At 44.1% G+C, this 27,248-nt stretch overlaps 1 protein-coding gene across 5 annotated transcripts in view; it reads right to left on the bottom strand.

Moving 5' to 3' along the window:
• Window positions 1-27,248, bottom strand: part of LOC144770555 (protein lin-7 homolog B) — a 493,355-nt gene that overhangs the window by 103,061 nt on the left and 363,046 nt on the right. Inside the window, exon 1 of one of the 5 annotated variants that reach the window (XM_078655165.1) lies at window positions 11,238-11,380. The exons of 2 other annotated variants lie outside the window; for them this stretch is intronic. In XM_078655165.1, coding sequence (XP_078511291.1) covers window positions 11,238-11,274 — 37 coding nt within the window. In that variant the 5' untranslated portion in view covers window positions 11,275-11,380. Of the gene's footprint in view, window positions 1-11,066; window positions 11,112-11,237; window positions 11,381-27,248 lie in introns of those variants that run through there. 2 more of the 5 variants (XM_078655168.1, XM_078655166.1) reach the window with 2 other exon arrangements.

Below are 27,248 nucleotides of genomic sequence, written 5' to 3'. Positions count from 1 at the left end.
TTATAATCCTATGGGGAAGTGGATTGTGCAGGGCTGGAAGAATGGAGGACAATAAGGAAGTGTAAATCCCTAACCACTACCCCTTCTATACACCACACATGCTCAACCATAGCAGTAAACGTATAGGATAAACAACCCATCGCACAAAGGCTCATAAGTATAGAGTAAACAACCCATTGCACAAAGGGCCATTAGGATGGTGTAGGGTGTCATCCAAATGGCTGTTGAGAGTGGAGAGTATGTTGAGAAACAAGTTCAAAAAATGGTTTCGGCATATTGCACCGGCGTGCAAGAACCTACTTCAAAGTCTTCTTTTGAAATCATGAGGGGTAGGTTACCTGGCTCTAAAATGGTTCCAGCGAGGTTGAAAGAGGAGATTAGGCGTAATAAACTTGGCAGAGGCGGTAGTGTGCATATTACTGAGTGTGTGAGCCATAATTTGAAGGCGGGTGATTGGGTAAAGGTCAGATCGGGCAGGTTTGTGAAAGGGTTTTGTAAATTCAGAGGTCCCTATAAAATCAAATAAGTGTACGGCTCCCATGTGTTGCTTGATAATGGTGAGAGGTGGAATCGCCGAAGAGGGGTGTTGTATAAGAAGGGGGAGGGGTGAGTGTAGAGTTGAGGACCATGACAAAAGTAGTGGTTTTATGTAATGACTGATGGTGAGTGTGTTAATATCAGTCTTGTGTTTCCTGACACCCAAGGTTGTGAAGGTGAGAGCAGGATGGGTAGGGATTATTGTCCCTCTGCCAGTATGATTTTCCCAGATGGACCTTCGGGTGTTCAAGAGTCTACTGGCGGGAAGAGATGTGCTAGGGTGCGCAAGCCACCCACCTTTCTAAAGGATTATGTACAATCCATTGCTTGGTTATTGAGAGTTGGGAAATAGGCTTCGTTCTCTGTTTTCTTTCATTATCATTTCTTTTTGTTGTATTTCTGTTTTCTTTGGTTTCTTTAGGGGGAAAGGGGATGTGTTATAAATTGCTTTATGCCTCGGTTTGCTCTGTATCCTAGGTATGGAATCTCATGTGCCTATGGTATCCTTGCCCTTGCTGTGCATGATTCTATGATAAGACAGTTGCTCTGGCCAGCTTGGGATGTGGTCACGGCTGCTGTGAGCCCGAGTAAAACTGAAGAAAATCATACCTGCGTTAAGAGCTTCCTTTGCCATTTACGGCACAGTGCCACCTATATTCGAACAATGGTGCCTTCATGCTGTCGATATGGAACTTTTTGGAGTAGGACTATGCAGTGTCAATTACCAGACAAGCACAGATGAGCTATTCTGCTATAGGGCCTGTTGTTTAGTATTGTATTAATGTTTACTGTAGCATTTGTATAGCACTTTCCTACTTCTTATTGAATTGAAGCCCCAGTATGATCCCCAAATAGCTTACACTTTCTTCCTGGGCATTTAGTGGGGAAAGGTGTTGGTCGTTGTGTCATCTATTAATGTTCAGTTTGGTGTCATGTATGAAGCCAGAGTAGTGTGCTCCAGAATGTGTACACTGCCATGAAGCAAAATGCAACCTATACTACCTGCATGATTTGCACTCCGCTGTATCCAAGTTTTAGGAACATTAAAGTTTTAGTGATAATCTGAATTCAAGATGGCTTTTCATGATCCGTATCCTCTGTTGGTGAGGGTTTAAAGCTAGCGTGTCCGGATAGTGAAAGAGCTCCTACAACATGGGTTTTGGTGGGGTTTCACCCAGGCATGAAAAAAGCCAAACCACTGGAGGCCCAACTAAGCCATGTGAAAGACTACATACAGGGTCCACCCAGTATCGAAAGGAGCCCAAACTCTTAGTGACAGTCTTAACCCACTGGCAAGTCCACCCAGGTGCAACTGAATAGTGTTAAGCCACTAATGATGTAATATGTGGTGACTGCCCAGGAACGATGGAGGCCTAAAACTCTCTGAGGTATTGTTAAGTCACAAATAAAAATACATACAGGGTCCACCCAGGAGAAATAAGGACCCAACCCTTTAAGTAACAGTAAAACATTAACAGCCGGATTCATAAAACTAAAATCGGCTCGCAAAGGGCCAGATTCTGACAATCTGGCCCTTTGCGAGCGCTATTTTTGCATTTGGGATTCATCATCCCAAATGCAAAAATCGCAATTCTAGAAATCGCTAAATTGCGATTAATTGCATTTAAGGAATCTCAATTTGAGATTCCTTAAATGCAATTCATGAACCATTTTAAAGTTGCGAATTCGCAATCTGGGGCCGCTATTTACCGCGAAGTCTAACTACGTGGTAAATAGCAAAAACTTTGAAAAATGCACTAAAGTGCATTTTTCAAAGTTTCATGTTGCTCTAAGGGCATGTGTGTGCGCAACATATGTGCACACATCAATTTCAGGGGTGCAACAGGGTGTCCTTTGGACACCCCTGCACCCTTGAAATCGCAATCTCAATTTGCGAAATGCTAATTGCGATTAGCAAATTGAGATTGTCTTCCCACTCATTCCTTAATTGTGACTCGCAATTTGCGAGTCGCAATTAAGGAATTATTAGAAATCGCTATTTTTGAAGTGATTTCTTGATGAATAGCATTTTGCTATTCCTTAATAACGAATCAGTATTTTTCGCTATTAAGGAATAGTAAAATGTGTTCTTGATGAATCTGGGGGTAAGGGCCTAATTACGAGTCTGGCGGTCCATGGACTCCAGACTCATGGGGGCCAGGCAGTGTCGGTCTTCCAACCGCCCTATTACAATTAAGATGGTTGGAACACCATTGCCCCGCCACAGCCGCCAGGGAACCGCCGTTCCCTGGCAGTGCTGTGGCGGTCAGGAGATTGCAGTATGCTTGTCAGGACAGCCATGGTTTTCATGACAGTTCCTCCTCTATGAAAACCGTGGTGGAGATGGAACAAAGGGGTCCCTACAGGGCCTCCTTGTGCCTCTGTGCCAAGGGGTGCATGTAGGGGGTACAACATGTGCCCCCCTGTGTGTAGGAATTGTTTTTGGCTTTCCCTTTGCGGTGCCTATTTTCAGGGCACCTCCATGGGAACGTCCAAAAAGAAACGTCAGACACAAGAAATCCTTGTAAACTGGCGGGCGATCCAAAGTGGAGAGCTCCCAGGCACACTGGAGACCCAAATCACTAGAGGCATTGTCAAGCCACCAGTAAAAATGTTACATAGAACCTGATCTCTGCAGAGATTGTTAAGCCATCAGTAAAACAGGCCACCCTATAGCAATTGAGTCTCACATCTCTGTTAAGCCACCAGTTAACCCCTTCAATGCTGATGACGAGCTCAGCTCGTCATCAGCGTTACCTACCGTGTGCTGACGAGCTGAGCTCATCATGTAATGCGGTAATTACAAAAATGCCGCACACAGCGGGAAAAACGGCCGCACACATGTGGTTAAAATGTTATGTAGGATCCATCCCCATCCAGGAGTGCAAGAGTCAGAATCCCAGGAGGCATTCTTTAGCCATGAGTAATATTTTAAGTGCCAACATATTCTAGCCTACAATGTACGTTTCACCTTTTTAGGTCTCGCCTACGCAGTGCACATGCGCTGCATAGGATAAAGACCTTTAGCCATCGATTCAGTTTGGCTGCCAAAAACGTGCACGCATTGCATTGCCTTCAATGGCAACGCGTGCACGTTTGGCGATTCCCTTGCGGGATCGAGCTTTGACATATGGTTCCTGCTCGCTCCCGCAAGGGAATCCGGCGCAGGCCCCCTCCTCTCTTCCCCTCCCCCTGCTGCCTCCTCCTCTCCTCATCAGCGCGAGGCGCGTGCTTTTCTTTTTTGGAACCATTTCACAGGGAAGCAACTAAATGAAAGAAGGAAAGAGGTTGTGAACCGTTTCTTCAAGTCACGGTTTTCAGTAAGTGAGGAGCAAGACAGAAAGAGAGGGAATAATAGGAAGGGGGGGAGCAGCTGCCAGCATAGAAAAGAAGAGGACATTGTCCGTGTCTTTGCTGGGCTGTAAGGAAGAGACAGAGTCCTTTTCCTTCTCTGCCCGTCCCCGAATGCAAGCAGAGCCTTATCTGAATGTCTTTGCTATTTCTGCGGTTCTAGGACACAGTTTTGAAACGGAAAAGTAGGGGAACGGAATCTTTTTATTTTTAGGGTTCAGTCCCCCCTCCGCAGCCTCCCTCCCAAGCACCTCGACTGTGGCGAACACTGGCCTAAGTTTTGGAAATTCTACATTAGGTATGAGTTAAGAAGTCGCCTACGCATCTAGATGGTTCAAGAGTGGCATTTGATTATTCGAGTGCTTCCAATACCTGGTAAGGTAGGGGGTTGGTGAAACATTCCAGTAAGCATGTTATAGATTTACATTCGGACCACTTTAGGAGTAAGGGAGTCACAGAAGCCTAGTTTGATTTTACGGGTTTTGTCATGCCAATGCTTTGCCAGTTGAAAACATTTTTTTGAGTGCTGAATATGTTTTTGGTGCTCTTCTTTTTGGCTTTTTTCAGTTGCGTTATCATAATCATGCATGTTTTATTGGTTTCCTACCCATATTCAATTATGTCAATTATGTACTCTCGTCTAGGTCAACTTCTTAAGATACCACTTCCTTGAAGTGACGTGATGTGATGTCATAGAGATTATTTGGTGTACAGTGTCCCTTCCACTAACCCTGCCATTTTGGGACATTGACGTACATGACAACCATATACGTCCATATGGTAAAAACAAAACAACATGCCATACAACCGAATCACTCATAAGAACCAATCATCAGTCCTCTGAAAACACCAGAAGTTCCACAACACTCCATAAAAACCCTATGACTCACTTTTCTGAGCTCCAGATGCACACCTGGGAGCACAACGTCCCCACATGGGAGCACAGACTGAGCCCTCAAACACCACAACCAAGGACCCAACATCTGTCAGCACACCTCAGACTGTCAGCTCCTAGGGGGTCACACCTCCATCATCAGTTTCTAAAGCACCTAGACAGGAGCAATACAATACCCGGGATACAGACATCTATCGGCACACCCCTCCTCCCTGCTGGCTGCTTCCCTTTCCAAACTGTTGCATACTAGAGTTCACTCACTGCACACTTTCAGAAGGGGGCTGGAGGGCTGGGGCACAGGAACGCCTGTGTACCTGCTCTAAACCGCACTACAAGAAAAGGTTAGGACCTGTTTTGGTTATAACTGTGTGGGAGGGGGTGGAGGGCAGAGTCAGGCTCAAAAATATTTAAGGGAGAGGATGTGGTCCGTCGGCTAGACTGACGACTTTGGTGCTGGAAGCCACGGTTCGAGCCTCGGGTTGGGTCCACATCCTGTGATTCTGGGCAAATCACTTAATCTACCCGTGCTTGAATGTGTAACGTAACCGGTGCTCATGTAAAGCATTCCAATACCTTTGGGTCGAGTTCACTGCCTTTGGGACCTTATAAGTGTTTAGCCATGCAACGGTTAATATTGTTGCACCAAGGATATTTTGCTGCATAACTAAATACTTATAAGGTCTCAAAAGCGAGACCTATTGGCTATGCCAATGCTTGTTCTGATTGGCAGAGGACATCTGTGGGAGGAAGTTGACAGATTTAGATAAAACAGAGTCTGGGTGAAATAGGAAAGACACTACAGGTAGACGCCCTTAGAAGTCTGCTGTTTCTTTGGATGCCAGGCTAGGCATCGGATAAGAAGATAATCTAGGGCTGGAGTGAGGGGTTACTTCATGAAGATCTCTGGCCACATGTCCTGACCAAGTCTCCGCTTGTAGCTTTTCTTATTCATGGAGTGAGGTGGATCACAACTTACGGCCAACTCGAGTCTGGCAAGAGAAAGAATCAGGACAGATGGAACTCAGATTAAAAATAAATCCCCCACAAAACCAGGAAACCTGTAGATGACTGTAGCTCCTACAGGCCTATCTCGTTGATTAATGTGGAGGCAAAGATCTTGCCGAAAGTTCTTGCCATGCGACTTGGGACGGTGATCTCCTCCCTGGTGCATCCAGACCAGACTGGCTTTATGCCAGGAAGGAATACGGCTCTTAACATTCGCCGACTGCATAATGTGATGGCGCGCAGGGACTTTTTGATGGAAGACGCAGTCATATTGTCCCTCGATGCCTCTATGGCATTCGATTCCTTAAAGTGGCCGTATTTATTTGAAGTTTTGGCTAGGGTCGGCCTGGCCCTAAATTTATAGGATGGGTGAAACTGTTGTACACCGACATACAGGGGCAGGTGAGTGTTAATAATTATACATCTCAGGCGTTCACACTAGCGAGGGGCACCAGACAGGGGTGTCCACTGTCCCCACTGCTGTTCTCCCTTATGCTGGAACCGCTGGCGGCCTGTATCCGTCGAGATGTGATGGAGAGGGGTTTGCGATGGACAATAGAATGTGAGGGTAGAGTATCCCTGTATGCCGACGACATACTGCTGTATCTTGCCTCCCCGTATAAGTCCATACACACCGTTTTAAATATTTTTACGAACTTTGGGAAGTACTCGGGATATGCAATCAACTGGGGTAAGTCTGTGCTGTTTGTGCTGCAGGGACATACTCCTCGTCTCCCCAAGGACTGCACGTTAGTAGTTGCTGTGGAAGGATTTAAATACCTTGGAGTCTTTATTACGTCAGACCCGGCCCTCTTCTATAGTCGTAATTTGGCAGCCCCATTGACCAGACTGCGAGCGACTGTAAAACATTGGAGGTCGCTGCCTCTGTCATTGGTGGGCTGGGCTGATCTTTTTTAAATGTTGGCGCTCCCGTGATTTTTCTATATCCTCCAGAATAGCCTGCATCGAATCCCAGATGCGTACTTTGTAGCGGTTGAAGGAGAGATACGGACACTGTTGTGGGATGGTGGGACCCCTAGAGTGGCATTTAGGAAACTAACCAAAGGGTGGTATTACAGGGGATAGCGTTGCCAGACCGTAGGCTGTATTACTGGGCCTCTCAGCTGGTGGCCGTGAATCAATGGATATACGCCCCACCGACTGACCTGGCGTACGCCTTAGATAGATATCAGATGGATCGCTCGGGATACCTGGGCGCCCCCTATTCCTGCACTAAGAAACAAAGATATATTGGTCCCACACTGCACAAGATACAAATCTGGTGGCTGGCAAACTCGAGGCTCGGATGGGCTAACGTTCTCACCAACATAACACTATTGTGGTACACTCAGAAGCTCGGCATGCTGTGCTATCAACCAGGGTTTGATAGGTAGGATACGATAGGAATCTCGGTAGTGTGGGACTTAGTTAAAAAGGGTGCGATACTTAAATTTGAAGACCTCCAGAGGATCTACAAGATGGATCCAGGGGAGGTATTTAGGTACCAGCAAATACGGCACGCCCTACAGGCGGCTGTCCCGAGCTGCAAGGACATACCAGACTCGTTGCCTCTAGAGGACCGCTTGCTTGATGGGCCACTGCAATCTAAGGCCATATCCTTAACATACAAAAAACTTAGTAATAATCTTACAGATAATTTTGTCAAGCTCAAGGAGCAGTGGGAGAGAGACCTGGGACCAATTGCAGAAGAAGATTGGCGATCGGCTCTTATGTCACCAAGGGAGGCGGCCATTACGCTTAGATTTAGACTGATACAACTCAGAGTTTTACACCGGTCATATATGACGGGGATAATCCTCACAAAAATAGGTGCGAGAGAGGATGACCTCTGTCTAAAGGGTTGCAAGCAGCCGGCTACCTTTTATCACACACTATGGGAGTGCCCACGGGTACACTACATCTGGGAGAGAGCAACACACCATATACAGTCTGCACTGGGAAAGATGGTAGACATGACACCGCAACTGGGCTTGCTGAACATATGGGCGGACACTGACCTGACTGAAATTGAACAGCAGCTGGTGACGTTGGGGTACACACTGGTAAAAAGAGAATTCGCACGAGGATGGGGTGGAGTGACACTGCCTTCCGTATAGATATGGTTGAGGGAACTAGATAGAGGTATGATTGCAGAGAAGGAGGTGTTTATAACCAGGGGGTGCCCGAAGAAATGGGACAAAAATGGATGAAGTGGAACGTTTATAGAGGCGATATCTGTATATCGCCCATGGTCGAGATAGAACTGAGTAGAAATACGGATAGAGGTGTAATATCTTGAAGTGTTTGTTTTATCAACCTCTGTGAAATGTACCGTAATGAGAGTAACCAGTTAAAACTTCCTACATGCAGTCGAGTAGTTTTATTGTTATCTTTGTCCTAAATCAGGTGAGCTCTTGTAGTCCTGCAGGATATTCCATTTGAGGCTAATAGAATTGCATAGTTTTGTTGTCACTTGACCCAATGTTTCCCTTTGAGTAATCTAAACTATTTATTGTGATCTCTTTTGACATTTTTCTAAATTTTTGACTGTGTGGTCTTTTTAACGAAACTAAAGTGATATTTGTCGTAGCCAGGTGCCAAGGACTATGCTGGTTGTGAAAGGCCCTGAGCCCACGTTATAGGCCCTTTAGCAATCAATATAGACCGAGCCAGAAGGGATATTAAAACATTCTGCCCACTTAAGGTTGAGGATTTCTAAATTGATAAAGGGAGAAACAGAAAGACAAACATTGGAATGTTGGAGTAATAGTCCTGTACCAGGGCGGGGGAGAGAGGGACAGTTATCAGAGATGAGGATCAGTTTTAGGGCTCAGGGCAGTTAGGGTGGGGGAGTTTTTGGGCAGAGGGCAGGGTTTTAGAACTCAGAGCGTGGGGGTCAGGGTAGGTTTTTGGTAGGGGTCAGGGTTTTAGGTCTTAAGGCGAGGGAGGGGGGTTGAGGTAGTTTTTGGGGCGGGGACCCTGTGTTAGGACTCAGGGTAAAGGATTAGGGTAGTTTTAGGGGCTGAGGCAGGGTGGATTACAGGGCTGGGGTATCAGGTGTTAGGGCACAGGGCAGGGGGGTGGAATATGCAACTTAACACGTACATTCCGTTAGCAATCATGCATTTACAACGGAATTCATTGTAAAGGTATGCCTGATAAAGACACGGTCGTAGTTCAGACCGCGTTGTTAAGGCATGCGTGGTTAAGGCATGTGTGGTTGTATCATACGACCGTTGGGAGGTTGCTGATTTACGATATCTTGTTTAGTTGTGGACAGTTATATTGTTTTGTGGAGAGTTGGGCATTGTAGTAGGCTTGGTAAAGTTCAACAATATGATACCCCTGAACTGTGTAATGTGTGTGTACTTTGTGATGTCCCATGTGTTCTGAAGGAATCTGTTATTGTTTACAAAGGTGTAAGAAAGTGGCTTAACTTAGCATAGTTACGGTACTCCTCAGAGCTCGGTACAGCCCAATAGAAACCCGACAATGCCATGCTTGTTATGTGATGTAGACATATGACTTTATGTGGGGTGGGTCCCGCCAGTACCAGGCACCAGCTGTAATTATAAACAGACATTGAAAGGATTTTCTCCTGGGCTCTACATATATTCCTTACAATTGCAAGCAAAAACACTGGCTTCGTTCTCTAAAGTGTGTTCAAAAACCTATATGGTGATCCAAGTTAGTGAAACAATCTCTGTAGCATTTCATGTTTTACTTCATGTGCTATGTATATGTGTGCCTATTTCATAGGAGTATTTCCTTTTTTCAGATGGGCTTCTGGAGTTTTGTTCTTAGTGTGATATATGAGTTTTGAATACTGCACACTGAGTCACCTCTAGTGACTAGGGAACATTACTTATTGGTTGCAATAAATATTACCTATTATGAGTTGTTGGGGAATAAAATGCAGATTTTTGTGTTTAACGCAAAATCTGCATGGTACGGTAAATACCATATAATATTCCCCCGGTAAATGTTGGCAGGTATGAGCTGCTGAAATTTAACAACAGTTGAGGTCTGATAATTACTGGATATGTTAAATACCTACTAACTCATAATGTCAACCAACAGGAGTTTATCCTCGAGTCAGAATATACCGACCACCTAGGTGTCTGGGTGTGGATTTGTGCCGATGACAAGACACGATTAAGAGGTTCGATGATGAAGATGAAGAAGTGCAAGTTTTTCGCAGCCTCTTTAAAAAAGGTGGTCTACCTACATGCTCATCCATTTCTTGGCCTCTCTGCAGAGCGTACCGATCAGTGGTCCCAAATGTACTCATTATAATATGTGTTTCATGGAAAAGTGTGTGAAGGAGGTACCCAGATGTGGGAATATAGATATTCTCAAATGGAAAAAATGCAGTGTGCATTTGAGGGAAGGGATGGTGAGTAGAGTGGACAAAAGGAAATGCATGCATGATGCAACAGTGATGCAGTGGAAGGAGATGAAGCAGGAGACGTGCAGATGAAGGAACTTCAGAAAGATGGCTGGAGAAAAGTACCTAACACAGAGAGGGATATTATAACGGAAAGTGATGTGAAGGAGAGAATAATATTGAATAAAAATACTGATACTGAACACAAACCAATGACAGGCCTTACTTGTTTTAGGTATGTTTGATGTAGCGTTTGATTTTCGGATTCACTAGCAGAAAACAATGATGCGTTGCCTGAACACTGTTCAGGGAGCACACTTTGTCAAGCACATCATTCTAGTTCACGTTTTAGGCCACGCCCATAAGTACACAGACCAAAGCTCTTGTAAAGGGTTACTACTTACGCTTCTTTGGCCACGCCCCTCCACCGTCTTTTTAATTCCACTTAATACACTGTGTAGACCCCTCTGCTATATTGTGGGGTTCCACGTCTCCTTTTGTGGGGATTCTCTCACCTGCATTGTGCATCCCTCCCCTACGTCAATAAGATAATCTAAAGATGCGTTGTAACATTGGAGCACAACAGCACCCCTACCTGTGGAATATAGCTCCCCCTGGCTATATTATAAGGATGCAGCGCCTCCTTCCTTTAGACACAGACATTCAGCACATGCAGTGAGTAATGCACCTCAGTCCTGTAGAAACAGCCGTAACTTTCTAGATGCTGGACGGTTGCTGCTTCCGTAACACCTTCGCCTCCTCCAACCACAGTATGGAACATTCCGGTTTGAGGGGCACCTCTGATAATAAAACCCTACTCACAGACGGTGCCCCCTCAGAGGCCCTGAAACGGACAGATGGAGTGATCTGTGAATGACGCCATCCACCCACCTGTCCCTTGCATCTTTCATCACCTCCAAGCCCTGGGCAGAGGCACCTCCAGGAAGAAGGGTCGTGACAAGAGCAATTCCCGCACATGTCATCATCCATTCATTCACCCATCCGCTCTGCCGCACCCCTCTCCCTCCTCCCCGACGTACACCCACACCCTGCGACGCTCACCCCTCTCCAGACCCAGGGGCTCCGCCAAGGCTGCCATGTTCGTTCCAGCGGGATCACGTGCCCCGGTCGTGGATCAGTGGGAGTGCCAGGGTGAGGTGGTGTAAAGGGAGGGACGCTGCTAGGGAGGACGGAGTGAGCGGCGAGACGAGGCAGGTGTTTCTCGGAGGGTGGAATGGAAAATGGACCACGCGTATGAGGGGGAGGGGTGGCTACACTCGGGAGGGCAGGTAGATGCTGTGAGAGGAAAGGGGCAGGCTGCGTTGAGGGCAGAGAGATGATGCAGAAGGAGGAGCAGACCTCGAGGAGGGTGGAGGGCTGCTGCAGAGGGAGGCGCAGTGCAGGCGGGAGACGCGCAGGGTGGAGACGCTACAAGGATGGACAGTCTGCAGGATGGAAGGACAGGCTGCAGATGAGGGGCAGGAGGGATGGGGATGCTGCAGGAGCGCGCCGAGCTGCGTGGGAGAAATGCTGCAGGGATGCTGCGGGAATCAAGGGCGGGGCTGGGTGGTGGATGGACTTCAGGAGTGGGGCTTGAGACAGTGCAGACAGTACTTGCATTATTATGCCATGTGAGGAGATAGGGGACATTCTGCTGCAGGAGATGGGCTTGGGCTTGGGACCGAGGTTGAAAAGAGCTGCATGGTTTAGACTAGAGGTAGAGGCAGGGTGAAGGCTGCTGCAAGACAGAGGGGTCTGACACATGCTTCGTTCGGCTCAGGGTCGAGCTACTGGATGGGCAAGCACCTGAGCTACTTTTATTTATTTATGCGTTTTTATATAGCGCGGACTTTACCCGAAGGCGTCAGAGCGCTTCACAATAGGAACATGAAATTACAAGTGAACAAATTACAAAAGCAGACGATAAGTTACATGAGGTAAAAGTGACAATTGTGAGCAAACAAAATACATGAGGTAGCAAACAGTGCATTACAGGAGGAAAGAGTGACAAGTATGCAGGGTACAAGAGAAAACAAAGTACAATTAGAGGTAATATACTGCAATATATGCTAGACACTGAGGCACAAGAACAAACGTTACGTAGGCAATGGTGGCACTTGTGCAAGTAACAAAAGCAAACAAAATGTGAGAAGTAGCAAACAGTGTGTTACAAGAGAAAAGTGGCGTGTGCATGTTACAAAGAGTACCAAACACAGGTACAAGGATAATACTGCAATAAATGGCATACACTCCAACCACACGAACACCGATGCATGTTACCTCAGTAGGAGGGTTCAGGGACCTTAACCTTGTGCAGAGCTGTAGGAGGGAGCTAGGGAGACCAGATTTAGAAAAGCAAAAACCGGGACAGGCCAGACATAGCATTAGGACAAAAGGGTGAGAGGACATATAAATATACCCCCCTCTGTATGTGTATCTATATATATATACAGATACACAATGGAAGGCTACTGACGAAACGCGCAGGCCACTTGTTTGCTATGATGCACTTGGTGTAATGCAACAAAAAAAAAAGAAATAAACCGGTTCTGGATACCAGGCTGGATGTGCCGCGTTCTGTTAATTTGAGCCCAGTGGAAGCCGGGTGATATCAGCATGGGAATTGGCTTGATGGTGAGACAGACTGAGTGGGTTTGATCTCATGGATATATATAGCCTCATTCACTCAGTCTGGTGAGACAAACTGAGTGAGGATATATATATATATATATAAGAATTCCAACTACACAGCAATAATGCAAGTAAAAGGTTCCTAACAAGAGGATACCCTAAAAAAGTAGTGGAACAAAGTCTACAAAGAGTTCTAACACAGGATAGGAAGGAGATTCTCCATAAAGTAAAACAAGAGAAAGAGGAAACAGAAACAATAAGACTGATTACAACTCACAGTGCTGAAAATAACAAGCTATCGAAAATCATACAAAAACACTGGCCCATCCTTAAATCAGATCCAACGTTGGCACTAATCATAGGTGACCATCCGAACATCACGTACAGAAGAACAAGGAATTTGGGAGATCAATTGGTCAATAGCCACTACAAGGAAACACCAAGGAATAATTGGCTACAACGAGAAGGCTTTTTTCCTTGCAGACACTGCAAAGTGTGCAAAATTGCAATGACAACGAAAGAGATTCAAGTTAGATACGGCACAAAATGGATTATACACCAGCACCTGACTTGCAAGAGCACACATGTAGTGTATTTAATAGAATGTCCGTGCCAGAAGAGATATATCGGCAGCACAACCTTTGAAGCCAAAACGAATCCATGAGCACACAAGAGCAACGACCAATAAAGATCGATCCAATGCTGTGGCAAAACATATGGAACAATTCCGTAACAGCAACTGGGAACTACTCAAATACTGCGCCATAGAACAGATACCCATCACAGAAAGGGGAGGTGATCGTCTAAAAAAACTGAGGAGAAAGGAGTCGAAACACATTATACATTTCAGGACTCTTGAGCCGAGGCTGTATGTACATCTTTAATAAAACAAGAAGTCAAGAATTAAATGCACCAAGACCCTAAAACTCTGTAATTATTGGCCCACTAGAGGGGAATGAACTAAGTTTTGAGTTTGAACAAACAGCCGGACCCACGCAATGAGACTAATCTAATTGCATCTCACCAGAGAGATTTAATTATTTAACATTCTCACCAAAGAGGAAATTATTGGTCGGGTGACCTACGATCTCTATCAGTAATTTACTGATAGAGATCGTAGGTCACCCGACCAATAATTTCACCACTTAGGTTTCGGGCCCATATACTTTAATTCATCATATACATTGATCAGATGACCTCACAATCTACTACCAATAACCATGAGTCCTTTCGATTGTTTCTAGTGTACCCGACTTACCATCCACCGTTACGGATACCTATGACCACGATGGGTCAGGGAGCTAGCTGTAAAAGGAAAGGCAGGAAAAATACAAACCCAACTTTAAATAACTTTGATATTTATCAAATGACCACGGACAACTGGGAAGTTTTAAGAATTTTATCTTAGTAATCAATTTCCGAGAGCATTTGGGCTTACAGTTAAAAGGCAGTCAATAATCAAGATGACGAAAAGCATATAACCATAAAGGAACAGTGTAAGGGCAATCATTTAGATTTCTAGAAATAGTGAGACAGGAAACACGCTAAAAATTGGATGGGCAAGGTTATACAAGTAAAAATTTATACTATGGGAAACGTATTTCATGAATATGAATGGGAAATTAGGAATCCGAAACAGTTCTAGTAAGGGTGAAAAGTGGAACACGCTATAATTCTAGTAAAGTACTTCAGTCAATTTTATAAGAGAAAATTATAGACCACATCAGAAAATTGCAAACTGCAATGGAGAAAATGATTTCGAAAAGGTAGGGTAACATAGGAACACGCTATGAAATTAAATGCAAATGACTTTAGGATATGCAATGGTTGCGGAAAGCATGGAAAATTTAACATATGCAAAGGTATGTCTTTATTGAAGCAAAGACAGGAAAATAGAAAGGTGCAGTTTAGAGTTTCAGCAAGATATTTACCTAGACTGGTGTGAAAACCAACCCTGGCCACGGGTCAGTTAGGGACAGGAGATACCCCCAGGAAGGACAGTCATCAACGGGACAGCAGGTGCAGACTGGACACCCCAGGACCGGACAGGAAACCCAGATTAGGATCAGGACAGGACCACCAGGATACGACCAGCACCCGCAGTTCGGAAGCAACGCCTGCGCTCCACCCTCTCTGCAGCCATCAGTCAGAACCCCGATTGGGTTAGCGAACTCCCCAGCAAAGTGCTCCACCAGCACTTAAGGTTTAGTAAAACCTTAGAGTCTATGGTCAGATTCGGATAGAGTGCTCCGCAGCGCTCTGTGAATTCAGTCACCTATTGAGTGCGTTGGGTCAGTGACAGGTCAGCTATTCAGACAAGTCGGACAATTTCTCTAGCTGAACCTAGGCTAGATATACTGTTTTGGGTCAGTGTACCACCCCCAAATGTTGCAAAGTGTCAGAATCCCCAATTTCGATTGGTCCCAAAGTAGGCTAGATTAACACACCAATCAGAACAGACTTTTCTAAGGCCTAATTTACATTCTAGAGTACCGCCTAGCAAGATTGGGGTTCCCATGAGAAGTCGCACTGAATACAATAGAAAGAAATACATTGTTAATAATGTAACACATTTCAGCTTCTCTGGCTGGGTGAAGGTGCATCTTCCCAGGCACGTCTTGGCAGCGACTTTCTCTTGGCGCTGTGTCAATGCCACCTCGCCACTTCTTGTCCTGCGCAGTACTGCAATCCAAAATGGACTCCCAAGCACCCCATCACCCCTCCATGCCGAGGATACATAAAAAAGTAAGCGAAAACGGATTAAAACATAGAAATAAATGAATGTACTACATATCATGATTTTGTACTTCAGGTTTATCATTTTAAAAATATACTATGCAGTTATAGATTAGAGCAACACACAATGACACGAGAGCAACTGCACGAGCTTCACCACGTTAATACAGAAGCGGCCATTTTATGGCTATTACGCATGCGCACCCTTTCCCTCCAGAATTGCAATTACGTCTCATCACGTGAATATGTCTAACGCATGTCTAACGCATGCGCAGAAGCAAAATCCAAAACAGCGACCATATTATGGACAAGGGTTATTCGTATTAGTAAAATACATAGGCAAGCATCACTAAGATACACGCGCATTCAAAAATAAAGGGAAATTAGTACAACATACAAATTGGATTACCGGGTTATAACAGATTTGAGGTTCATGACTCGAGCAAGTCGCGTAATATGCAAATTCTTGCTCTATCAATCCCCTCTTTGATGATATTTACTATCATCACAAATAACGGAACCAGTTGCCTACTTTTCTTTCACACTTTGTACAACTCTATCTCTTCCAACAGGCGATTCAATTTTTCTTTCGCATCTTTGGTAGGGTGAGAATTTTTCACCCTTTTGTAAATCTGATTATTCATTTCTTCCAATTCGAGTTCATCCACACTTCTTTTCACACCTCTCGCATTCACTGGGTACTTCTTTGTGTGTTAGTGACATTTACAACAGACAATATGAGAAATAGGATAAAACCTATCACTCCAATTGGCATCAGTACCTTAAACAATAACCTTTTACCTAAGCTAGCAAACCAATGACCTACATTGGAGAGACCATCGACCAGTCTCTTCCAGGCACTGTCAACCTCCAGTGGTTTGAGTTCCTTTTCCAAATTAGTAATGTTTTTCACATACCTTTTGAGCTGTACACTTTTGTCCGGTATGTAAGTGCAACAATGTTGCGCCTTCAGCATCCGGCAGACTCCGCCCTCTTTTGCTAATAATGTATCAAGCGCAAGTCTGTTCTGCAAAACCATTGATCTGATCGCAACCATTTCGGTATTAACCAGCAGGAATCCATGAGCTGTGTCAGTAGACAACACATCCACTATTGTGGATAATTTGCAAATTCTGTGTGTATTCAGAACCACTCCCACTCCAGGTATCAGTGCACTAAAAATACTACCCATTATTTCTCCTACGCTTTCTCTTTTACTACGCACTAAGCCATTAGTGTTTTCATTGTTTCCAGCAATTTCTTTCACATGGTATATTTTCGGGAAAACAATGCCAAAGTAGCAGCTTCCATACCAGTGATCCGGCAATTTGAAATAAGCCTTGTCTCCACATATATAATAAATTCCGGGAAACACAGGTTCTGACCCATTTTTGAAACCCCAACCTCCAATTACCTTGTAATTGTGTTCACATTGACTGGAACCAATGAAAATGTTATTATAATAACTAGTCTTCTCGCGGTGAAGACAGAGTTTCCCTTTCCTTTCGAAATCCAGCAACAAAGCAGGACCACTCCCACCATTTGAGGTGCTTTCCATGTTTTCAGCCCATTTAGGAGTTTTCTGTCTCTTATCATTTGCCTTTCTTTGGAAACTCTCCCTTCTTTTCTCTGCCATGTTTAAAAACATTTTTTCTTGTTCATGTAATGAACAGGTCAAGTTATCTCTGTGTGCTTCATTCAAGCCTATAGTCAGAAAGTATTCTCCCATATAACGTGTAACGTCACTTTTGGTATGTCCAGGATTCAGATTTCCACGTATAGGAAGTTCAGAAAATATCACGTCTGAATTAGAATAGTAATACTGTAATGGTCCTCTTTTGTAAAATAAACTAGCTAAAATGCTACAGGAAATTCCATAGGTCAAAGGTAGGTGATGATAAGTCACGCCTTCAGCTACAGAAGTAGGTAGCTTCATGCAGACATAGCAGTCTTCTATTTCCATAGTTTCTACATAGTGTACTAAAAGATTAGCGAAAACATTTAACTGTGTCTGGTTTCTAACTCCATGATAATGCAGTCCTTCCTCATCTGATGCTTCTAAGTCTCGTTTTGTTTGTCTGAGTGCTTTTTCACGTCTTTCTACACTTCGTGTCGTCAGTTCTTCAGTGTCAGTAGTCACAGTCTGAGTAGGGTCAATATTAGTATTTTTGCGTACCATATAAGGGATGAAAACTGTTAGTCCTATCCAAATTATTATCACTATAGCTATACTACATATACATACTTTGCAGCATGTTTTGCAACAACTGCGTCTAGGCCTTCCATTCACGTTTGAATCAGACATTTTCGCTCAGAAGAAGATTTCTCAACCCCTCTTTGTAACTTTGCACAGTTAGCTTACTCTGCGCAACTTCAGGTTAATTCGTCTTCTTCTTCTGTAGACTGATCAGCAATCGGTTCTCCGTCACTTTCGTCAGTTATATCAAGATCCTCAAAATCCTCCAAAATTAAAAATGTCCATTCAGGATCTTGGTATTTTTCGTTCAGTCTTTTTATTCGATCACTTCTTCTTTTGGAGCTTTCTCCAGTTTGTTCTGCAATTCGGGGACTTTTCCTTCTTTCTGCAAGCTTTTCTTCTACTGTTTTTATTCTCAGTCTCAGTCTTTTAATGTATCTTGGTTCGATATGTTTCTTTTTCTTGAGTCTTTTAGTTGGCACTGTGTTTTGGCTTTCTTCTAACGTTCTTTTATTATCGTTTGTCTGTGGCACTTCTGCTTCTGTCTCTTCCATTCCTGTCTGACTAGTCCCAGGTCTTGTATCTATTTCTTCTGCCTGGTTACTAAGCTGGCCTGGTTCAGGTGAATTTTGGTTTTGGCTTTCGAATGTCTCTGTTTCTATGTCCTGAACACGTTCTTCTAGTTCTATCTGATCCTGTTCAAGCACTTCGATCCCTTGATTTTCTTCTGCTCGAACTTTTACACTAGTTCTAATCTGTCCCTTTTCGATTTCAGGAGTTAGTGGAGGTGTGTCAATCACCTGTTCTGTCCCTGTCTGACCTTCCTCTTCGTCCTCAGACTTGACGTGAATCTCAATGATCTGAGGGTCTTCGCCTGTGCCTATCTCGACCTCTCTATTCCACTCTCTGTCTTCGTAGGTTCGCTCTCTTGTTCTGATTGGGTCTTCAGTTAGGTCGATTATAGGTATCCAATCTTCTTGGCTGGTGCTCGGCTGTTCGTTATCAGCTACTTCAGGACCGACGTTTGCAGACCCCTCAGCTGGACAACCTTCAGCTCCAGGTTCTTTGTCCAGAATTACCTTCTGTGTATGGCTGGCATGGATCCACTTGGGAACGCCTGCACACTTCACCCCTGTCGTGGTCACCAGTATTATCTGGCGCTTTTCTCCCCACCTCGGTGCAAGGCAACTCGAACGAGTATGCTTCTTGATTCTAACCCAGTCACCAGGAACCAATTTGTGAACTGGAGTTGTCGGGTTGGCGACGGCGTCTTCCCCAATCTGGCGAGAGATAGAACGCACTTGGTCAACCAGTTGCTTGCAGTACTCAAGTACCAAATCATCAGTAATGCTTAACAGTTTGTATCCTGGTACCCATGCTTGTCTCATCACTCTTCCCATTAGGATTTCATGGGGGCTCAGGCCTGTTTTCCGGTCTGGAATACTTCTGAGTCCCATCAGAACAAGAGGCAAGGCAGTAATCCAATTCATGCCAGTAGAGTCACACATTTTTGCCAACCTCGATTTTATAGTGCCATTTATTTGCTCTACTACTCCAGAAGCCTCTGGACGATGTGCACAGTGCAGCTTTTGTGTGATTCCAAATGCTTTACAGAGCTGAGCGATTACCTCATTCTGAAAATGTCTGCCTCTATCTGATTCAATAGTGACTGGAACCCCGAGCCTAGGTATCAATTCTTTCAGTAACAGTTTGGCTACGGTTATGGCGTCACTCTGTTTGGCAGGGTAAGCTTCCACCCATTTTGAAAACAGGCAGACAATGACAAGGACATATCTTTTTCCCTCACAACGAGGCATGGTGATGAAGTCAATACGAATTCTTACAAAGGGACCCCCTGATTTCCCAATTTTTCCCAGTTCAACTACTGTTCTTTTGCCAGCGTTGAACTGTTGACACGTCAAGCACCTCTGGCAGAGTGATTCTGCTACCTTCCTGAACTTCGGGTTATACCAGGTCTGTTGAAACACCAGAACCATGGCATCCCTACCAGTGTGTGAATTTCCATGTATCAGTCTGGCCATAGTGGCAAGTAGATGCCTAGGTAACACAGGCATACCATTTGGGCCCACAATGACACCATCCAACCAAGTTTCCTCCACTTCTCTCTCACTTCCGATGGCACAGCATGCTGCCACTCTCTCACCTCATCCCAGGTAGGCATTTCTTCAAACACCATAAGTTGGCAGCTGTTTCCAGTCCCTCCCAGTTTGATATTTATTGACATGCGATCCTTAGCACATTGTTTTGCCACCTGATCAGCAAAATCATTTCCCAAAGATACAGGGTCAAGGCCCTTTTTATGAGCAACACACTTGACCACTGCCAATTCTTTTGGTAATTGGATTGCCTCTAAAAGGTCTTGTACAACCTTTCCATTTCGAATGGGGGTACCTGATGAAGTCAGGAATTCTCTTTGTAGCCATAATTGGCCAAAGTCATACACAACCCCATAACAGTACTGACTGTCAGTGTACACTGTTATTCTTTGGTTTTTCCCAATTTTACTAGCTCTTATCAATGCTATCAATTTGGCTACTTGTGCAGACTTTATTCCAAATAAACATGATGCTTCTTTAATGCTGTCTAAGGTGACTACAGCATAAGCAGCGCTTAGGCCTCCAAGTTTGTGTCTCATACATGAGCCATCCACAAAGAACTCCTCATCATGTACAGGCAAAGGTGTTTCCTTAATGTCTGGGCGAGGTTTAGTACTGAATTCTGTCAGGTTAATGCAGTCATGCTCATTCTCTCCCTCGGCTTCCATTACCATTGAGTCAGGGAGTAGAGTGGCTGGGTTCAAAATATTACACCGAGTGATGACTACATTTGCAGCACCCACGAGAATCCTCTCGTATTTAGTCAGCCGACTAGGGGTGAGGTACTGAGTCTTGGTTCGGGTCAGCTAAATTACAACTGCATGAGGAACATATACAGTGACAGGATGTCCCATTACAATGGATTCACTCTGTTCTAAACTCGTGCAAGTTGCAGCTACTGCTTTCAGACACCCAGGTAATCCAGCAGCCACTGGATCCAAAGTGGCAGAGAAATATGCCACGGGTCGTCTGGTCAAGCCATGCTCCTGAGTTAGGACTGACAATGCACAATTATCACGTGTGTCACAGAACAGGGCAAACTCCTTAGAATAGTCAGGCATCCCTAAAGCAGGGGCTGTACACAGACAATCTCGTAACTTAGTAAATGCTGTTAAGCTCTCATTATCCCATTCCACTGGGTCCTCTGCACCTTTCTTTGTCATCTTTATCAAAGGCTTGGCTAGGACTGCGAATCCCACAATCCATTGCCTGCAGTAACCTACTACTCCAAGGAACATTCTGACTTCTTTCTGAGTACGGGGTAACTGCATCTTTTGAATTATTCTGACTCTCTCTGAGGTGACTTTTCTGATTCCCTTTTCTATCTGGTGCCCCAGATATTTCACCGATTTTGAACAGAACTGCAATTTTTCGGGGGCCACTTTATGTCCCTTTTCACCTAGGTGATTCAGTAGGGCAATGGTGTCAATCACGCAATCCCTATGACTTCTGGACGCCACTAAGAGATCGTCAATATATTGTACCAGCACAGACTTTCCAGGTAAGACTAAAGATTCAAGGCATTTTTTTCAAGATCTGATTAAAGATAGAGGGGCTTTCTGTGTACCCCTGGGGGACACGATTCCAAACATACACGTGACTGTTGAAAGCAAATGAGAAAATAAATTTGCTGTCTGGATGCAATGGGATCGAAAAGAATGCATGACACAAGTCAATCACAGTGAACCATTCAGCATCCCAGGGAATCTGATATAGGATCACTGCTGGGTTCGGGACAATAGGACAGCAAGGAACCACAATTTTGTTTACCTTTCTCAGGTCCTGCACTACTCTGTACTTGCCACTAGGTTTCTTGATTCCAATTATGGGGGAATTACACGGGCTGCTCATCACTTCTTGTATGATGTTTGCTTCTAGTAATTTCTGTATTTCAATGGCAACTCCTGCTCTTACTTCGGCACTCATCCTGTAGAGCTTGGTATTAGGGTAAACTGCATTTTCTTTCGTGGCTATTTGTATGGGATCTACATTTGCCATTAATCCTACATCTTTTCCAGTAAAGTCCCATACTTCTGGTTTCACTGTCTGTTGAAGTTCTTCAGGTAAGTCTTGTATAGTTATTCGTTTAATTTCTGAGTCAGGTCTGATTAACATTAATTTATAGATGCCATCTTCATCTGGTGTCTGTATTTCGACGCCTTTTGGTGTGCAAAAGATGGTACAGTTCATTTTGCACAGCAAATCACGTCCCAGTAAGTTCACTGGACTGGTGTCACAGACAACAAATCTGTGCATTTCTTTAAAGTTCCCTATCGAAATTTCCATGGGCTCAGTAACTGGGGTACTAATCAATTGATTAGACACACCTACTACCTGGATTGCTTCTCCCGAGAGGGATAGGTTCGGAACGTCTGCTGTTCTCACAGAAGAACGGGTAGCACCAGTGTCCAACAGAAAGGTGACATCATTTCCATCAACCTTTCCTTCAATGTATGGCCCTGACTGGTCTACCGGCAAGGAGGCGCCAAGTACACACTCCTTGTCCTCCCCTCTCAGGCCCCGTCAGTACTGGTTGTCACAGAAAAAGGTGTCATTTAACAAATACTGCGAAGTTGCTGCATTTCTGTTCTCAGTGCCTCCCCAGATCTCTACGTCGTCACCCTGCGGTGATTTTCCCTTAAAATTAGGTTTTGGCGCTCGGGGCAATTTTACCTGCTGCTGGGTCTTTCTTGGTTTTTCATTCTGCGTCTGTGGAATTAAATCAGGGTTTTGGGTATTATCATGCTGTAAATACGGACACTCTTCTCGCCGATGTCCAATTTCTCCGCACTGGTGGCAGGGAAATATCTTTTTAGCTTCCTCTCTGCTCATTTTTGCTCGGGGCTTTCCCCCACCCCCTGGGTCTTGGTTCTGAGTAGTCTTATTTAACTTATTCAATTGCTTTTCTTGCTGTTCAGCTAATTTTACCTGTGCCCACATAACTTTCTCCTTCAAAGCCTTTTGCTTTTCTGCCATCTCGTCCTCACAGTACTTTGCGTACCGTAGGACCTCATCCATTTTCTTAGACTGCCAACAGATTTTATTATCTTTTATCCACTGACAAATTTCGGGTCTTAAACCGTTTACAAACCTGTAAATAAAATGGGTCATGTCCTTCATCTCGATGTTATCTATACCACTGTATGTTTTGAACACCTGTAACAGTCTTTCATAAAAGGAGTGTACAGTCTCGTCCCTTTCCTGCGTGGTTCTATCTATCTTGGTCCAATCAGTTTCCTTTGCAGGCACTTTTAGCTTTAGATGTTGAATTACTTGTTCATATTTTTTCATCACTTCTTTAGAGGGTTCCCCTGTTTTAGAGTCCCTCGGGTATTCCTCACTAGGCCAAGCTATGGCTATTTTACACTCGGTCCATAAGTCTACCGGGACCACAATATCGAAGAACCCATCCAAATCTTTCCACAGGCATTTTTGCACCTTTACAAACCTTTCCACTTGCCTGTACCAATCCACAGGCTTCTCTCGTAATTTTTGAAAATCATTGGTAAAGGATACAATATCCTGTCTGGACCATGGAACATGTACATATTTTCCCCCTGGCACTTCACGCATAGGGTATAACTGTTCTGGTTGGTCAGCTTCTTTTAGAACGAATTCTGGGGTCGCTTGTTTGGATCTAGCCTCATCTTTCTTTTTGGCCCACCTGGCTTTCCATCTTTCTACATCTCCCCATTTCTGCAGTACTGTCAGCAATTCTTTGACCTGTGCCTTCTTCCCTGACACATTCAGGTTTTCCAAATCTTTGTCTGAAAAATCTGCTCTGTATGGTTTCTGCAAGGGTTTCGATTTAGAAATATCTATTCCCATGCTAGCAGCAATGTCTGTCAATTTTTCATGTAGTACTCGGGCATTGCGGGTAAGACTTTTGCAAATAAACAACAGTTCTTCCTCAGAGTAGGTATTTAATCTGTCTAATCCTACATTTCCTGCCATTAATTCTTCTATTTCTACTCTCAATTTGTAGAGATCTAAGGGTTTCGTCTGCGGAGTTTGTTTTTCTAATTCTTGACTCCACCTTTCAATTTCCTCAGGTGTAACTAGTGTGACACTTTTAGTACCCGAAGTCGATTCCATTTGAATCTCCGTCATATTGAAAGGATTATGTCTTTTCTGCATCCTTTTTCCTGTATTCCTAATGGGCAGATCCAATAGTGAGACTTCAGACTCGCACTCGCTTGTCTGGTCATCTACGATTAAGGGTTCTGTTCTGGGTTGTGCTATGACTGGGGTAATGACTGGAGGTTTTGGACTCTCTTGTCGGTCCCCATACAACGGAACCACTGGTCCAATAGTTACTGGGATTGTCAAGGCTTCAGGACTGGTGTTTAACTGGGAGATTTTCTGAACTATCTCTGCTCTCTGTTTTGCTAGAGCTTCTCGCTCCTTTTCTTCCAATAATCTCTCTAAGGATTTGTCATGTAACACCTGCGGGGTCAGAGTGGGAGCATAACTCGGGGCAGTGGGATGTGTCTCACTTGGTCCTTCACCATAATTAGGTCTTGGGAACAAACTTCCTGTACCTAGGGATCTTGGTTCCTTTTCATATAGAGGCTGTAAGAACGGTATTCCTGAACCTGATGGTCTCGCCTCACCTTCGTAGGGAGGTCTCAAGAAAGAATCGCTTTCACGGGAGTATCTTACATCCCCACTAGCGGGTATTCTTGGATAAATATCTCTTGTATCTACGGGACCTAAACTCTCTGTATAGGGAGGTATGAGGCAACCCCCTCCTACCCTGGCAGATCTGGCCTCATCCTGGAGATGAAGTCTTCGAGAATTATCCCCTTCAATGCAAGGTCGATGTCCTTCATTATAAGGAGGTGGACTTCTTATAAACATATCGTCTAATAATTCATCATCCGACTCCCCAATGGGCACCCAATGTTTTTTCTGTCTTTTTCTCCCCTGTAGGAGGGCCACCCACTGGCATCATTTGAAACAGTCCTTCTACAATCATATTTTGTCTCCACTGTTTCATCTTTTTGGCTCGGGCTTCCTGCTTCAACTTTGGATAAAATTTAGTTAACCCTTTATCCATTCGGGGCTTATCCCTTTCAAAAGCCTCAATCTCCCATTCTTCTAGGGCTTCGTACTGCATTAATCTAGGTCTGGGATGTAAATCGTTCATTCGGGTTCTTAAATTAAATAGAATCCTGCTGTTAAATGTCCCATCTAACGGAAAAGCCAATACTCCATCATCTTTCGTGTATTCCGCCCAGTTTTTCAACCATACACATGTGTTGTACCCTTTATCGAACATCATGAAAGATGCGGGAGTGTTGGGTGGTGGTATGACAACACCTTCTCTAGTTTTAATCGGCTTGTCCTTTTTGAAATAATTCTTTACTTTGTTTACCAGGGACAATTTTCTCTTATTTCCGTACATTATGTCGTTTTTAACACCTTTCCACTGATCGTTCTCAAATCCCATATGCCGTGGATCAGGTCGAGTATGCGGTCTATATGAATGCCACATACGATTCCTACGAGTGACTTTTGTTTACAAAATCACTTCCAATCCAAGTGCGTCTTTTATTTTCGTGCAACTAATGAAATGCACGGTTTCAAATAATTTCGACCAATGGGTGCGCGGCCTTTTCGCGAGACAGTTCTCACGCTTCGGCACTCACCCCTCCTTTACAATTCCAGCTCCGCTACACACCCGCTGCGTCTACCAATCCCAGCGCGGCACAGAGTGACGTCAGAGCAGCTTCGCAACTGACTCCCTCCTCTACAGGGTAACGGAAACTTTCTTTCTTTCTAAAGAGCTAGTGCTCGGTTATTTTACAACAAATACACATTCGCCACTGTACTCAAGTGTCTAGACAGGAAAGAATTTTGTTTCACTGCAAGTAAAGTACTTCCATTTACTTTTCACACACTACGGATAGATCTCTTCTGCCTATCCTTCACACTAGCATTGGAGAACCTGCTACTTCCCTAGACTCATCCACCTTTCCGGGATATATCCAAGTCTAAAGTTTCACCAGCGAGCCCCTTTGCTTTCACCCAAGCTCCGATGAACCTGCTACTTTTCCGGTGTGACCCTCACTAGGTTATGCCACAATAGGAATTTTGCCAATGAACCTCGTTGCTAACATTTATTCAAACATACATTTAGAAAACCCTAGTTAGTGCTTCCAGTTCTGCCTAACCTGCACCAGCTTTCCTTGGGCCAGTGACCTCAAAGCAAGTGGATTCTCTTCACCACTCGCTATTCAATTCCCCGGGGATTTCCAACAACATAGAAGACGTTTTACAAACGAATGGATTAGTACATATATCAATATAATAACAAGAATAACAAATTAAAAACATTTCATAATATTTCAAAGCAAACATTCCAAGTGAGTGATCAAATCACCTGAACTGCCTACCCTCGTAGCAGCAATAAGGTTCGTTACTTAGCAGTATCCAACTTAGTTAGTTTAACTAGTCCTACCTAACCTTTAACTATTCCCTAACCATCCTCTGTGCTACCAGTAAATTACTGATAGAGATCGTAGGTCACCCGACCAATAATTTCACCACTTAGGTTTCGGGCCCATATACTTTAATTCATCATATACATTGATCAGATGACCTCACAATCTACTACCAATAACCATGAGTCCTTTCGATTGTTTCTAGTGTACCCGACTTACCATCCACCGTTACGGATACCTATGACCACGATGGGTCAGGGAGCTAGCTGTAAAAGGAAAGGCAGGAAAAATACAAACCCAACTTTAAATAACTTTGATATTTATCAAATGACCACGGGCAACTGGGAAGTTTTAAGAATTTTATCTTAGTAATCAATTTCCGAGAGCATTTGGGCTTACAGTTAAAAGGCAGTCAATAATCAAGATGACGAAAAGCATATAACCATAAAGGAACAGTGTAAGGGCAATCATTTAGATTTCTAGAAATAGTGAGACAGGAAACACGCTAAAAATTGGATGGGCAAGGTTATACAAGTAAAAATTTATACTATGGGAAACGTATTTCATGAATATGAATGGGAAATTAGGAATCCTAAACAGTTCTAGTAAGGGTGAAAAGTGGAACACGCTATAATTCTAGTAAAGTACTTCAGTCAATTTTATAAGAGAAAATTATAGACCACATCAGAAAATTGCAAACTGCAATGGAGAAAATGATTTCGAAAAGGTAGGGTAACATAGGAACACGCTATGACTTTAGGATATGCAATGGTTGCGGAAAGCATGGAAAATGTAACATATGCAAAGGTATGTCTTTATTGAAGCAAAGACAGGAAAATAGAAAGGTGCAGTTTAGAGTTTCAGCAAGATATTTACCTAGACTGGTGTGAAAACCAACCCTGGCCACGGGTCAGTTAGGGACAGGAGATACCCCCAGGAAGCACAG

Source organism: Lissotriton helveticus, chromosome 7 (genome assembly GCF_964261635.1).
Source record: "Lissotriton helveticus chromosome 7, aLisHel1.1, whole genome shotgun sequence".
NCBI lineage: Eukaryota > Metazoa > Chordata > Amphibia > Caudata > Salamandridae > Lissotriton > Lissotriton helveticus.
The sequence above is the reverse complement of the archived record's forward strand: the minus strand, read 5'-3'. Positions and strand labels throughout refer to the sequence as shown.